The sequence below is a fragment of the Panthera tigris genome, chromosome E2 (assembly GCF_018350195.1).
Source record: "Panthera tigris isolate Pti1 chromosome E2, P.tigris_Pti1_mat1.1, whole genome shotgun sequence".
Classification (NCBI taxonomy): Eukaryota; Metazoa; Chordata; class Mammalia; order Carnivora; family Felidae; genus Panthera; species Panthera tigris.
In genome coordinates this window covers 26352245-26365795 of record NC_056674.1, presented here as the reverse complement: position 1 = coordinate 26365795, position 13551 = coordinate 26352245, and the positions used below count along the sequence as shown (strand labels likewise).

Here is a 13551-nt window from a genome sequence, read left to right as displayed (position 1 = left end):
TAGTTTCAGGCATACAACCTTATATTCTTTTATAAGCATTCGTGATTTCTACATTTTTAAATATTCTACATTTTAAATTGCATACACTATCGGTATGTATGTTTTCTCACAACTTGCAACTCTTAGGAAACCCTTAAACCTTGAAACAGAAGTTCATGCTTTCCCAAAGCATCTTCTAATCTGAGCAACAGAGACCACAGAGAACATAAAACAATTAACGTAACATGCAAATCTGATTCTAGTAATGTCAGATAAACACAGACACAGTTCTCACAGTTTAATGTATTTTTATAGAAAGAGGGCCAAAAATGCAAGGACACATCTTAATAATTACCCTGAACTTTCTCATTATTCATATGTATACTGAAAACCAGCCTCCTTAAAGAGTTTAAACCGCAAACATAAATTTGTTACCAAAGATTTCGTACTTTCTCCTACCTCCCCCAGCTGTTGTACTTATTTTTTAAACTCTAAGAGTTAAGGGTCATTATGAAATGCTACTGGGCCAAAGTGCATGTAAAAACACTGTATTATCTAACCATAACTAATTTATAATTGCACTCAAATGAGATTCCAGAAAAGCCGAGGCAGAGACTCACTATCCATTGTCATACAATTACCAAGGTTAGTTTGGGTATACTATTATGGTAGAGGCTCTAGGTTAGCTATAAATGTCCTACAGATGTACCATAAGTAAGTACTGTAAATATCCTTTCGATCCACGGTATTACAAATATCCCTTTGAGAAAAAAAATATACATACATATATTATGCCTTGGCTTTTGAGGGGCTCTAGTCAATTAAAACAGAGAACCAGAGATTGAACTGAGAGAAATATCTTACCTGTGTCCTCGAATGTCGGACTGATCACACACTCCTCCAAGTGCAATCCTGTGGAACTCTCGACCAAGAGTCTTGGCCACTGATCTTCCCACACTTGTTTTACCAACTCCAGGAGGGCCAACAAAGCAAAGAATGGGGCCCTTCAGGTTGTTTTTCAGCTGTCTGACAGCCAGGTATTCCAGCACTCTTTTCTTCAATTTTTCCATAGCATAGTGATCATTATCCAGAAGAATCCGGGCTGCTCGAATGTCCAGACGGTCTGTCAAATAACCCAACAGAAGCACTTTTTGAGATGCTTGAGATACTTAAAAATTTTTATTTATTTTTACAATATTTATTTATTAATTTTGAGAGAAAGAGAGCACGCACACATGCACTAGTAGGGGAGGAGCAGAGAGACAGAGAGAGAGAATCCCAAGCAGCCTCCACGCTGTCAGCACAGAACCTGACACGGAGCTCAATCTCACAAACCGGGAGCTCAATCTCACAAACCAGGAGGTCATGACCTGAGACGAAATCAAGAGTCAGAGGTTTAACCAAACGAGCCACCCAGGCACCCAGCACATAGAATTTTTAAATGCAAGAACTCCTTTCAAGGCTGACAAGAGTCAAAATATGTTTTAGAAAATAAACATGACAAGAACAGAAGTGGATCTTTCTACATGAGTCTGCAGGGAGACCTGGCTTTTTTGCTCAAGAGAATTTAGTATCAACAGAACTAGTAAGCACTACATAATTAAAAATTCAAGGAATTAATACTCATTTAATTTTCTAGATACACATTTTTTATATGGAGACATAATTACTACATATTCTATTTGTGCTGGCATTTGTTCCTTCTTTTTTAAAGTTTTTTTTGTTTTTATTAAAGAAGTAATGTATGCTCATTCTAGAAAACCCAATGACACGAATTAAAAAAAAAAAAATGAATACAGCTACCCATAATCTCATGTCTTCAAGAGAGCATCTCTACCTTCACTTTGGTATGTATTCTTGCAGGTTGTATGTGTATGTGTGTGTATGTGTATATATGTGCTTTCAGACCGATTTTTCAAACTGAGAGTATATGATGCCTTCAAGTTTTGTTTTTTCACTTAATATATATTACAGACACCTTTCAGTGTCAAATGTATTTTTGAGTAATACTTTAGTGGTTACATAATATTCTATTATTTAATTATCCATACTCATTTAAATAATTCCCTATTGCTAAGCATTTAGGTTATCTACAAATGTTTACAGTTATAAAACAGGCTTTGCAGTGCATCCTTGTAATTCAATCCCCACATATATCCCTAATTATTTCCTTCAACTAACCTTCTATAGACAGAAATGCTGGATCAAAAAAAAACACTAAGATGTAAAGAACTGTCACGGTCTCACTAGGAAGGTATGAATTAGGTTTGTTTCTATAGCCAAGCTTTCATCAGGTTTATTGATGTGCTTTACTACTTAAAATACTTATAGATTGAATCATTAAATACTCATGGATGCCAGCATGAATTCATCATCTGCATGACACCCAGGGGTAATACATGGCTGCATAATCATACTGATGGTGAGAGGAGAGGCTGGGAAAGAGAAAATACACACAAGCCACTCTTTCAATCCATTATTTGGAACTTGCTCTGCATTTTTCCTGCAGAGAAAAAAAAAAAAAAAAAAGCCTTTAATGGTGGTTTGGTTCCCAAGTTAGTCTGAAAAAACCTAGCTAAGCAGTAATATATGTATTTTAATTACAGTACTGTTGCTTTTACTTCAGGCTGAGTGATTTGGAAAGGGAAAAACAAAATTTCTTCCCCCTTTCCTAGCTTCAGACTCCCAACTAACGAACACATGAATAAATGACAGGAAGTTTTCCAACTGTTAGGCACTGCTAACCCAGACTCTAAAAACCTACCACAGCAAACACAAAAGAAAACTTCAGACCAATTCCATTTTGTATAGTTCTAAATATTAAAATGCTAATAAATCAGATCTATTAAGAATAATCTACTAAGTCCCAGTGGGATTTATTTTAGTTATGCAAAAAAGTTTAACATTATGTTATCAATATATTTATTACATCACCATGCATAAGAAAAACTTTCCATCAAAATGTCATTTTGTACTATTTTGTCACTTGTTATAATGTAACACTCACCCCTAATTAACATTTACTAGTTTAAGAACAGAATTCCACGCAATTTAGAAAAAAATGATGATACTCTGAAGGAAGTTTTTCTAAGAAACATGCCAAGTGAAGACAATTTTTAAAAGTTCCTCAAACTTTTAAGGAAGACAATTTCTATGCTATATAAATTATTGTGTCTTTTCTATATAGGATACGTTTTTTTCTGATTATTTTTTTTAATGGCTCAGAATACATGCTTCCTATTTTGAATAATACATGTAAAATAATACTTGTAATAATACATGTAAAAAATTTAAAACTTACCTGAACATATATTTCTCTATTTACAACTGAAAGACTTAAATAGTATCTACTGGCTCTTTCTATTTATAAAGATGGGAAAATTAGGAAACTTCTTTCCTTCAAATCTTTCCTTTCTGCTTTTGAGGATTGCTACTTAGGTAAGCTTCTCTTTCAAAAATTATGAAAGACATTTTCACGGTTTTATAACCACACTCATAATAATTATTTAAATCTAATTCCATACAGAAATGGTTTAAAAGTTCAACACACTTCCTTTTATACCACAATTTATGCATCTTCAGTTCTCTGCTGGAATACTAAACAATGAAAAGTATTTTCACGTGGGGGTACATGAGTGCTATGCATCTCTAATGCTAATACACATCCAGCAGAAACTCTCTTGAGTTTCTGGCATGTGGGTGGCCTCCATCCCTAGTTGTGAAAATAATAACAGCTTTGTCCCATTTTTATATTTTGTTTATTTCAGTAAAGGAGTCAGCACTCTTGTATTCAAATAAACATTTTGCTCCGAAACCTATACAATTATACTGTATAAGCTTGGTAAAAATTCCTGATTAATTAAGTTCAGTTTTTAAATAGGACAAGTGGAGAGGGGAGGAAGCTGAAAGCAACTCACTAAGCTACTAATGGCAAATAATCAAATCTGCAATTTTAATATTCAGGCCATTATACTATATCTACTATATGCACCCTGCATTTCTCCTAAGTCATTAGTTAAAATAAATCCTGAAGCATAGAAAAATGTTACTGAGAGAATACCAAAATTTCAAAATAAGGCCCCTAGGATTACCAAGTTATCTAGATGCTCTTCAGACTGTGCATTCGTCCTACTGTCAAGAAAAAATAGCAGGGTTTGAAAATTGTCACGACTGCATCAATGACAAATACCTATCAAATATATATCAACATGGAAGCTTGGCAGGTGAAACAAAACGGCAGCAGTTAAAAAACACAAAGTTGAAATGTGACTTTCTTTCCCAGGTCTAAACTAACAGGCAGCAGAGCCCTCTCCAAATCTCACAGAATAGGACCACTTCACTTAAAAAATAGGCACCGAGTGAACAGAAGCCTACCAGAAATAAAATGGACCTCCCCACAGCCCAGCTAGATCCAGACCAACAGCTGATCTCAAATTGATCATGTGGCACAAAGAGAGGCTGATTCAATGGGACCCCATGCTCTCCGGCATTCATCTCACTATGGAGTTTCCAAAAATTACAAAAAATATTTTTGAATTAAGAATTAAACCAAGAAATTCAGCTGCAGTTTGGTAAAGCACTTTCAACTAGAAGGCAATGTTGTTATGCAAATATGATATAAGAAATAAATTTACTAGTATGGTAACATAACAGCTCTATATATAGGAGCCAAAAAACTGGAAACAACCTCAATGTTCCTGACAGGTAAACGCATACACAAATTATTAATCTATGCAGCAACATGGATGAACCTCTATGTTGAAAAGAATCAGAAAAAGCGAGTACATGCTATATCATTCCATGTGTGTAACAGTTTTGAAATATGAACTGATCTATAGTGGTTGTTTGGGGATGAGGACGAAAAGGAGGGAGGGAGGGAGGAATTAGGGAAGCATGAGAAAATTTAGGAGGCGATGGGTACGTTCACTATCTTAATTACGGTGATGGTATTACAGATACATACATATGTGAAAACTTATCAGAATGCACATATTATAGATGTACAGTTTACTGTTTATCAATTATACCACAATAAAACTGGAAAGTAAAGCAAAATTGCTTCTAAAAAATTTCTTCTATAGTTCACTAGTGCAACCTGATTTAATCTAGTGAAAATTTACAGATTCTCAGAATTTAAGAGAGAACAAATATGAATTAGCTTTTTAATTTTATAGACAAACATTCAAACAGAGAGAAAAACTTAGGAAAAAACCCAAAATCTAGAGAATGGGATAAACACAAAGTTACGGAGTATTCATGAAGGAATAATTAGCATAACCCAGAATGTAACTGCTTTCTACAACAAGAACCTAAGAACTGTAATATGATTGAAATCTAAGGGTAGTCAAAATAAAAGGAAGATGATTAGGTCAATTTCATCTTAGTACCTAGCCATACACATTAAAAATGTGTTAGATGATCCTTTCCAAAAAAATGATTAAGAAAGGAACTACTTTAACCTTAACATTGTCCCGGCATAGTTAATCTAACACAAAGGTGCTTTATTCTGGGCCCTCTTTGAGGGGAAAATTTTTTTTTAAGTTATCAATACCAGAAAGTATGGTCCTCTGTAGGTTAATAAGCAAGTATTTTTTAATATTAAAAATTCAACATCCTGTAATCTGGCATGTATAGCATATCTTATGTGGGGGCACAAATGTGTGTTTTAGAGCTAACATTTAAAAAAATCTCTAGCGTCTTTTTTAAATGTAAGAATTTTACTAACTAGGATAATAAATCTTTAAATTTTCACAAGTCAATCATACAGCTACTCCTATGCCAACAGCAGTTCAGGTAATCAATCCACTGTTGAATTCAGCAGACCTTGTATGTAAATTTAACAATAGAGCATCTAAATACAGTGTATTTCTCATCCCAAGATAAAATAGCAAATACACAGGAAAGAGAACAGTTCTAACGAAGGACAGAAGGATAAAAAGAGTTTAAATTTAATAGGTTTTTATATGAGAAAAATAAGATTCCAAATGGTACAACTGTTCTAGTACGTAACTATATGTAACTATTTCTTTAGATGTAAAAGTTTATCTTCTGATTGGCTATTGGTATTGAGAAACACTTATATCACTCTTACAGAAAATCCTATTTTCTCTAAAATCAGGCAAAAGGCACTTTCATGTAGCACCTTCTTTTCCTGTTTGATCCCAAGACCTAGATGACACAAGTTCACTGCCTAAATACATCTAGAACTACAGTAACAGTAAGATAATCAATGATATTTCAATAGAATCTACATGAGCTTTCTGAATGACAATCAGACTGCAAAAGGCTATTACTTTGTTGGCTTACCAGTTGTACTTTTGTTCCAAGGAAGTTCCACCATAAGTTCTAAATAATTTCTAGTCAGAGCATATTCTGGCATCGACTGAGGCATTTTTTTGAGTCTGTGGGGAAAGAATACATAGCAAAATGTTACACAACATAGAAGAATTCCATAAAAAACACAAAAATCCAGCATATATATCTCCGTTTCTGGGTCAGATATATCATGAATAATTGATTTAAGAAATCTGGCAACATTAAAAAAAAAAACTAGTTATTTTGTTTTGTGAAGTACTTATGGAACAAATTAAACAGATCCCTGCAAACTGGGGAAGTGGGGGAGGGAACACTGTATCTGATTCTATCCTGGAAATTCAACCTTATCAGTATCAGTATCTTGCAGGGGGAGTCTCAAGTCACACTTACCTGATTTACTTCTCACAGTAAGAGTTAAGTGCCTAATCATGCATAACACAATAATTATTTACTTTTTTTTGAATCAGAGATAAAATTATCTTGTAAAAACAAGCTAACATCAGATATTTAACTAAAAATACAACTTCCATAATATATGCAGTATTTAACAAAGTATTTTGCCCACAAAAGATGTTCCTCATTTATTAACCAATGCCAGTGAATATAAAATATCCTTCAACTACAACTAATCTCCTTATCTGTGAACCCAGAGTCCAATCTTTTGTTACTGAGCATTCAATTAGGTTCATTATAATTCACTAATAAAAGAAAATGCAACACAATTATGTTTCAAGTACATAAGGAAAAAGTTGGTTTTCTATTTACCCCTGAGATTATTCATGTACCCTATACTGTCATCAAGGTTTCTGTGTACTTTCTTATGCAAAGAGAAACTGACAGTCCCTGCCCTCTAGGGTTTACAATCTTCTTTCTAAAGAAGAAAAAAGTGACATGTGAAGAGCACAGTGCCAACTGAACATTGTGTCTGAACAAAGCACAGCCCATATTAAGACAATGAAAAAGCAGTTAACAATAGTGATCATATTGACAGCATATGAGGTGGAAGCGATGTACCACTTAACACTCAGCCACTGAGAAAAAGATTAGGGAAGTTGATGTTAATTCAGGAGTATTAAGAATCCTTTAAAAACAGTTTCCAGTTGAGGAATGAAGAGAGATAACCTGAAGATTTTACAGATCACAGCTCTAATCTGACAATTTGGAAAACCATGAAAGATAAGAATTGACAAAGGAAAGATAAAATGAGTGGTGGTTTATGACTATACTAAATATAAGAAAAGGAGAAAGATCAAAGAATATAAAACAAATAACTCAGCTTTCAGTTTGTGATCCAAAGAAGCAGTTTCAAGTTTCCATGACCAATAATTTTTAATATTTATTAATAAGCAAAATGAAAGTGCCAATGAATGAATAGCTTCTTTTTAGCTTCAATTTACCTTTTTATCTCTTTGACACAGACTTTGTGGGCCTGCTCTGGCATACTGGATGTTCGTATTTTTTTCTCTAGCATGACAATGTCATCATGATCTTCATCCTCATCCTCATCTTCTAAGGCACCTGGGATGTGTGTAATCCTTCTAATAGGACGTATTGCTACAACCTAAAGTAGAAAGTAGAAGAGTAAAACTGTGTGTTAAAATAAATTGGAAACGAGGTACCTAGTTACACACAAGATTATAACTGGTGCCGAATAACATTTTTATGGTTAGGGTCTACATCTTTAGGAACTAAGTTCAGAATGATAACTAAGAGACACAAGCACATATGGAAGCAGCAGAATTTAAAAAGTGGATCAACATAAAATGGACAAGATTCTTTAGTATATGCTTATATTACAATATAAGAAAAAATTCAAGAGCTGGCTACTAGAAATAATGAAAACATCTAGGAATTATTTTTCTTTGAGCTACTATTATAGCCACTACTTTCTTGATTATATTACTACTTACCAATCAGCAACAGAATAAATTCCATTTTTCCTCCTAGATTACAAAATTTCTTTCTAACATCTTTAATGTTTCCACCATTGGCTCTGTTCTCTTTGTCTCCAATACACAGAAAAGTCTTCCTCCTTTCAAATACTTTATCTTACCTATATCCCTTTCAGTTAACTACACACTATTTACATCCCTTCTTGAGAAGTTCTGCTTTTCCAACAAGTGGCTTTGACCACTACTTCCCCATCCTCATGAATTACTTCCATAATCTCTATTTTGTACTTTGGCCTTTATCTCCACTATGTTGAGAAATTGTGCTTTGAAATCCAACAACCATCTTCTGTGCCAAGTCAAATGGTTTTATTTTGTGTTCTCTTTCTCCATGATCTATATCATATTTTAAAACTTCTAAAATGCTCTTTTGAAATTCTCAACTCAATAATATCATGAATAAACACCAGCCATCACTGGAGCAAAATGATACACTGGTATTTAATTTAAAAGCCTGGGAATTTATTTTTTAAACTATTACTTATTTAATACATTCAAATATAAAACATTAAAAACACAAATAAAAATACAACTTTATAAAAACAAAAATATTAAATATATACTTTTAGCCTACATAATAGACAAAATATTTTTTAATGAAATTTTAAATGAAAATAAAAAAAATTTTAAATGAGAGTTTTAAAAAGCACATTAATTTTTTCATCATTGAAACAAAAGTACTTTTTTGTGCAGTTTTTTTCCCAGCTACAAGAAAGTGCCTTTCAACTCTTAAGGGAATAGGCAGAGAAAGTTTTAGGCTTAACTCCAAATATCACCCTCTGATTCCTACATTTTCAAGTAACTGTCACCTGTGTGATCATTTTCTGGAGCAATTCTGAACACTTGTCTCCTTAAGCAACGGTAACACTTAATTGATAAGAAGCTGCAGTTCTCTGTGTCTGCCAAGACAGAGTGTGCACTGGTTTGTCTTTCTACACAAAATGGATAACTAAATTAATGATCTGATCTCAAACCAGAAATAATTCACATTTCTGCTTTTTGTTTTAAACGGCATTATGCCATTATGTCCTGAAACACAAACACCAGACAGGCTACTCCTGTTTCTGTCATTGTTCTCCTCCAGCCTATTTTCTGCTCCTTTCCTTAGTCCCATTGGTGAGGAATCCTTCTTTCTCAATAATGTATTCTTTCTGATGAAGGAACACTTCTGCGCTGATGACCATCAAATCTAACATTATTCTCAACCTTTCACTTACTTTCCAACAGCCTTCAGAGAACTATCATTTCCACTCTTGTCCACATCAAATATATTTTCTTGATCTTAACTCTGCCCACACATAACAAAAGTAAAACTGATAGCTCCAGGTAGACTTCAGACAGACCTCATATAAATGTAATGTATGATAATGAATGTATCACAAATCAATGGAGAAGTGAAGAATTATTTATAATACTGTTGAGTTAAAAATCAGTAAAAGGTAAACTAAAAGTGGGTATTTGTCAAATCACTGGAGGATAGAGGACTCTAAGCTTAGAAGACAGAAAAAGACTTACATAGTTGGACTAAATGAAAACAAAAATTTTTATAAGTTAAAAGCAAAAACGTCAGCTAAATTATGGTAAAACATAGTGATACAGTCCTCCTAGGAAACAATTTTGTAGTATTCTTAATACTATTTTTTTTAAGTTATAGATCATTTCAGTGGATGCAGAAAAGGCATTTGTCAAAGTACAACATCCACTAGTGATAAAATATTTTAACAAAGTAGGTCTGGAGTGAACATACCTCAACATAATTAAGTCCATACATGAAAAACCAATAGCTAGTATCATCCTCAATGGGGAAAAACTGAGAGCTCTTCCTCTACAGTCAGGAACAAGACAGGGATGTCCACTCTCACCACTTTTATTCAATATAGTACTGGAAGTCCTAGCCACAGCAATCAGACAACAAAAAGAAATAAAAGGAATCTAAATTGGCAAGGAGGAAGTAAAACTTGCACTATCTGCAGATGACATGATATTATACATAGAAAAACTGAAAGACTCTACCAAAAAGCCACTAGAACCATGAATGAATTTGGTGAAGTCATAGGATACAAAATCAATGTACAGAAACCTGCTGCATTTCTATACACCAAAAATAAAGCAGCAGAAAGAGAAATTAAGGAATTAATTCCATTTACAATTGTACCAAAAACCGTAAGACACCTAGAAATAGACCTAACCAAAAAGGTAAAAAGACCTATACTCTGAAAACTATAAAACACTGATGAAAGAAATTGAAGATGACACAAAGAAATGTAAAGACATTCCATTCTCATGGACTGGAAGAACAAATATTGCTAAAATGTCTATACCACCTAAAGCAACCTACACATTTAACACAATCCCTATCAAAATACCAACAGCATATTTTCACATAGCTAGAACAATTTTAAATTTGTATGGAACCACAAAAGACTCTAAGTAGCCAGAGCAATCTTGAAAAAGAAAAGTGAAGCTGGAGGCATCACAATTCCAGACTTCAAGTTATATTACAAAGCAGTAGTAATCAAAACACTATGGTACTGGAACAAAAACAGACACATAGATCAATAGAACAGAACACAAAACCAGACATGAACCCACAACCATATGGTCAATTAATCTTCAAAAAAGCAGAAAAAGCTGTATAATAGAAAAAAACCACAGTCTCTTCAAAAAATGGTACTGAGAAAACTGGACAGCAACATATGAAAGAATGAAACTGGATCACTTTCTTATACCATATATAAAAATTAATTAAAAATGGATTAAAGAGCTAAATGTGAACCCTGAAATCATAAAAATCAGCAGTAACTTCTTTGACATCTGCTGTAGCAACTTCTTTCTAGATATGTTTCCTGAGTCAAGAGAAACAAAAGCAAAAATAAACTACTAGGACTACGTCAAAATAAAAATCTGCACAGTGAAAGAAACAATCAACAAAACTAAAAGGCAATCTATGGAATGGGAGAAGGTATTTGCAAATGACATATCTGATAAAGGGTTATTATCCAGGGGCATCTAGGTGGCTCAGTTGGTTAAGTGTCCAACTTAAGCTCAGGTCATAACCTCACAGCTCGTGAGTTCAAGCCCTGCATCAGGCTCTGTTGACAGCTCAGAGCCTGAAGCTTGCTTTGGATTCTGTGACTCCTCTCTCTGCCCATCCCCTGCTCACTCTCTGTCTCTCCCTCTCTTGAAAATAAATAAACAATAAAAAAAATAGTAATAAAAAATAAATAAAAAGGGTTATTATCCAAAATAACTTATAAAACCCCCAAAACAAATAATCCACTTAAAACATGGGCAGAAACATGAATAGACATTTCTACAAACACATACAGATGGTCAACAGACACATGGAAAGATGCTCAACATCACTGATCAACAGGTAAACGCAAGTCAAAACTATATGAGAGTGCAATGAAGGTGATGGCCGGTGCTGCTCCCTGGCTGAGGTAGGATCCCGAGGACTCTCCAGTCCACTGAGGGCATACCACCAGCCCATCTCGCCTGCCGCACCAGGGAGGTGAAGTGTGAGAACACAAAAAAACAAAATCAAAAGCAAAAACAAAAACAAAAAACCTCCAATGAGATAACACCCTACACCTATCAGAATAGCTAAAATCAAAAACTCAAAAAACAACAAGCCATTGGTGAGAATGTGGAGAGAAAGGAACCCTCAGGCACTGTTGGTGGGAATGCAAACTGGTGCAGTGCAGCCACTGTGGAAACAGTATGGAGGTACTGCAAAAAGTTAAACATAGAACTACCCTGAGATCCAGCAACTATATTACTAGGCATCTACCCAAAGAATACAAAAATACTAACTCAAAGGGATAATTCAAAGGGATACATGCACCCTGATGTTTAAAGCATCACTATTTAAAATAGCCAAATTATGGAAGCAGCCCAAGTATCCATCCACAAATGAATGGATCAAGAATTTGTGTATGCATACACATATATACATAGGCATATACATGTATACACATATATATGTATACACACACATGCGCGCACACACAATGGAGTATTACTCAGCCATAACAAAGAATGAAATCTTGCCATTGGCAATGACATGGATGGACCTAGGGAGTACAACGCTTAGTGAAATACATCAGTCATAGAAAGACAAATACCATACGATTTCACTCATATGTGGACTTTAAGAAACAAAACAAACAAACAAAGGGAGGGGAAAAAAGAGAGGCAAACCAAGAAACAGACTCTGAAATGATGGTTAAAAGGGGGAGGTGGTGGGAGGGATGAGGGAAATAGGTGATGGGGATTAAGGAGGGCACTTGTTGTGACGAGCCCCAGGGGACTGTATGGGAGTGGCGGCGAATCACTGTATTGTACACCTGAAGCTACCATTACACTGTACATTAACTGGAGTTAAAACAAAAACTTTAAAAAAAAAAAAGAAATGTAAGATGTACAACTCCCCCCTCCAATTATTTTCAAAGACACTCATCAGTTATTTAGCTTTTAAAATATAGAAAACATTGGAAACAACACACAATGTTTGGCAAAGAGAAATGGCTTGGTAAAGTATACCTTTCAATGATTACCCAAATTTACCAAGAACAGAAAATGAGAAAATATGTTAAAAACAAAATCCAGACATGGAAGAGGACTAGAAACACACACCAAATTCAAAATGCTATCCGTAACTTGGATGCTAAGAAACAATGAAATTTTTTCTTTGTTCCTTTCTTTATTCCATTTTTTTTTTTTTTTACTTCAAAAAAACTGAATCTCACATCACATAAAAACAACCGGAAACACAAAGAAACAATTAAAGGACATATTTACCCTCTTATCATCATCTTGCTTGTGTTTTCTGGTTTTCTGAAGCAATTTCAGGCCTTCAATTTGTCTGACAAGCAGCGGTATGGTCATCTTGAACCGCTCCTCTAGACTCACAGCATCTAAAATCTAAGGGGACATGAGTCGATTAGCAGAATCTCTCAGAAACACAAGCTCCCAAAACAAGGCAGTCAGAGTCATGACTTAAATTATTAAGTAAGAAAGACAAATATCAATACTCACAGCTAAGTTAGGGCCAACACACCAAGATTAATTCTATTAAATCACTAGAATCCTAAAAAAAAAGGAATCTTGACTTTTCATTTAAAAATGAGGCCATGTGTATTGTTCCAACAGCAAGGACATACATTTTTTAAGTTTATTCATTTGTTTTGAGGTGGGGAGGGGCAAAAAGGGAGAGAGAGAATCCCAAGCAGACTCCGCACTATCAGCACAGAGTTTGATGTGTGGCTCAAACTCACAAACTTTAAGATCATGACCTGAGCTGAAA

At 34.4% G+C, this 13551-nt stretch overlaps 1 protein-coding gene across 2 annotated transcripts in view; it reads right to left on the bottom strand.

Annotated features, from left to right (window-relative positions):
- Positions 1 to 13551, bottom strand: part of LONP2 (lon peptidase 2, peroxisomal) — a 102365-nt gene that overhangs the window by 76831 nt on the left and 11983 nt on the right. For both annotated transcript variants that reach the window (XM_042969176.1, XM_042969177.1), the window contains exons 4-7: positions 13047 to 13169; positions 7692 to 7855; positions 6286 to 6380; positions 844 to 1102 (exon numbers count right to left, since the gene is read on the bottom strand). In XM_042969176.1, the coding sequence (XP_042825110.1) occupies positions 844 to 1102; positions 6286 to 6380; positions 7692 to 7855; positions 13047 to 13169 (641 nt within the window). The remainder of the gene's footprint in view (positions 1 to 843; positions 1103 to 6285; positions 6381 to 7691; positions 7856 to 13046; positions 13170 to 13551) is intronic.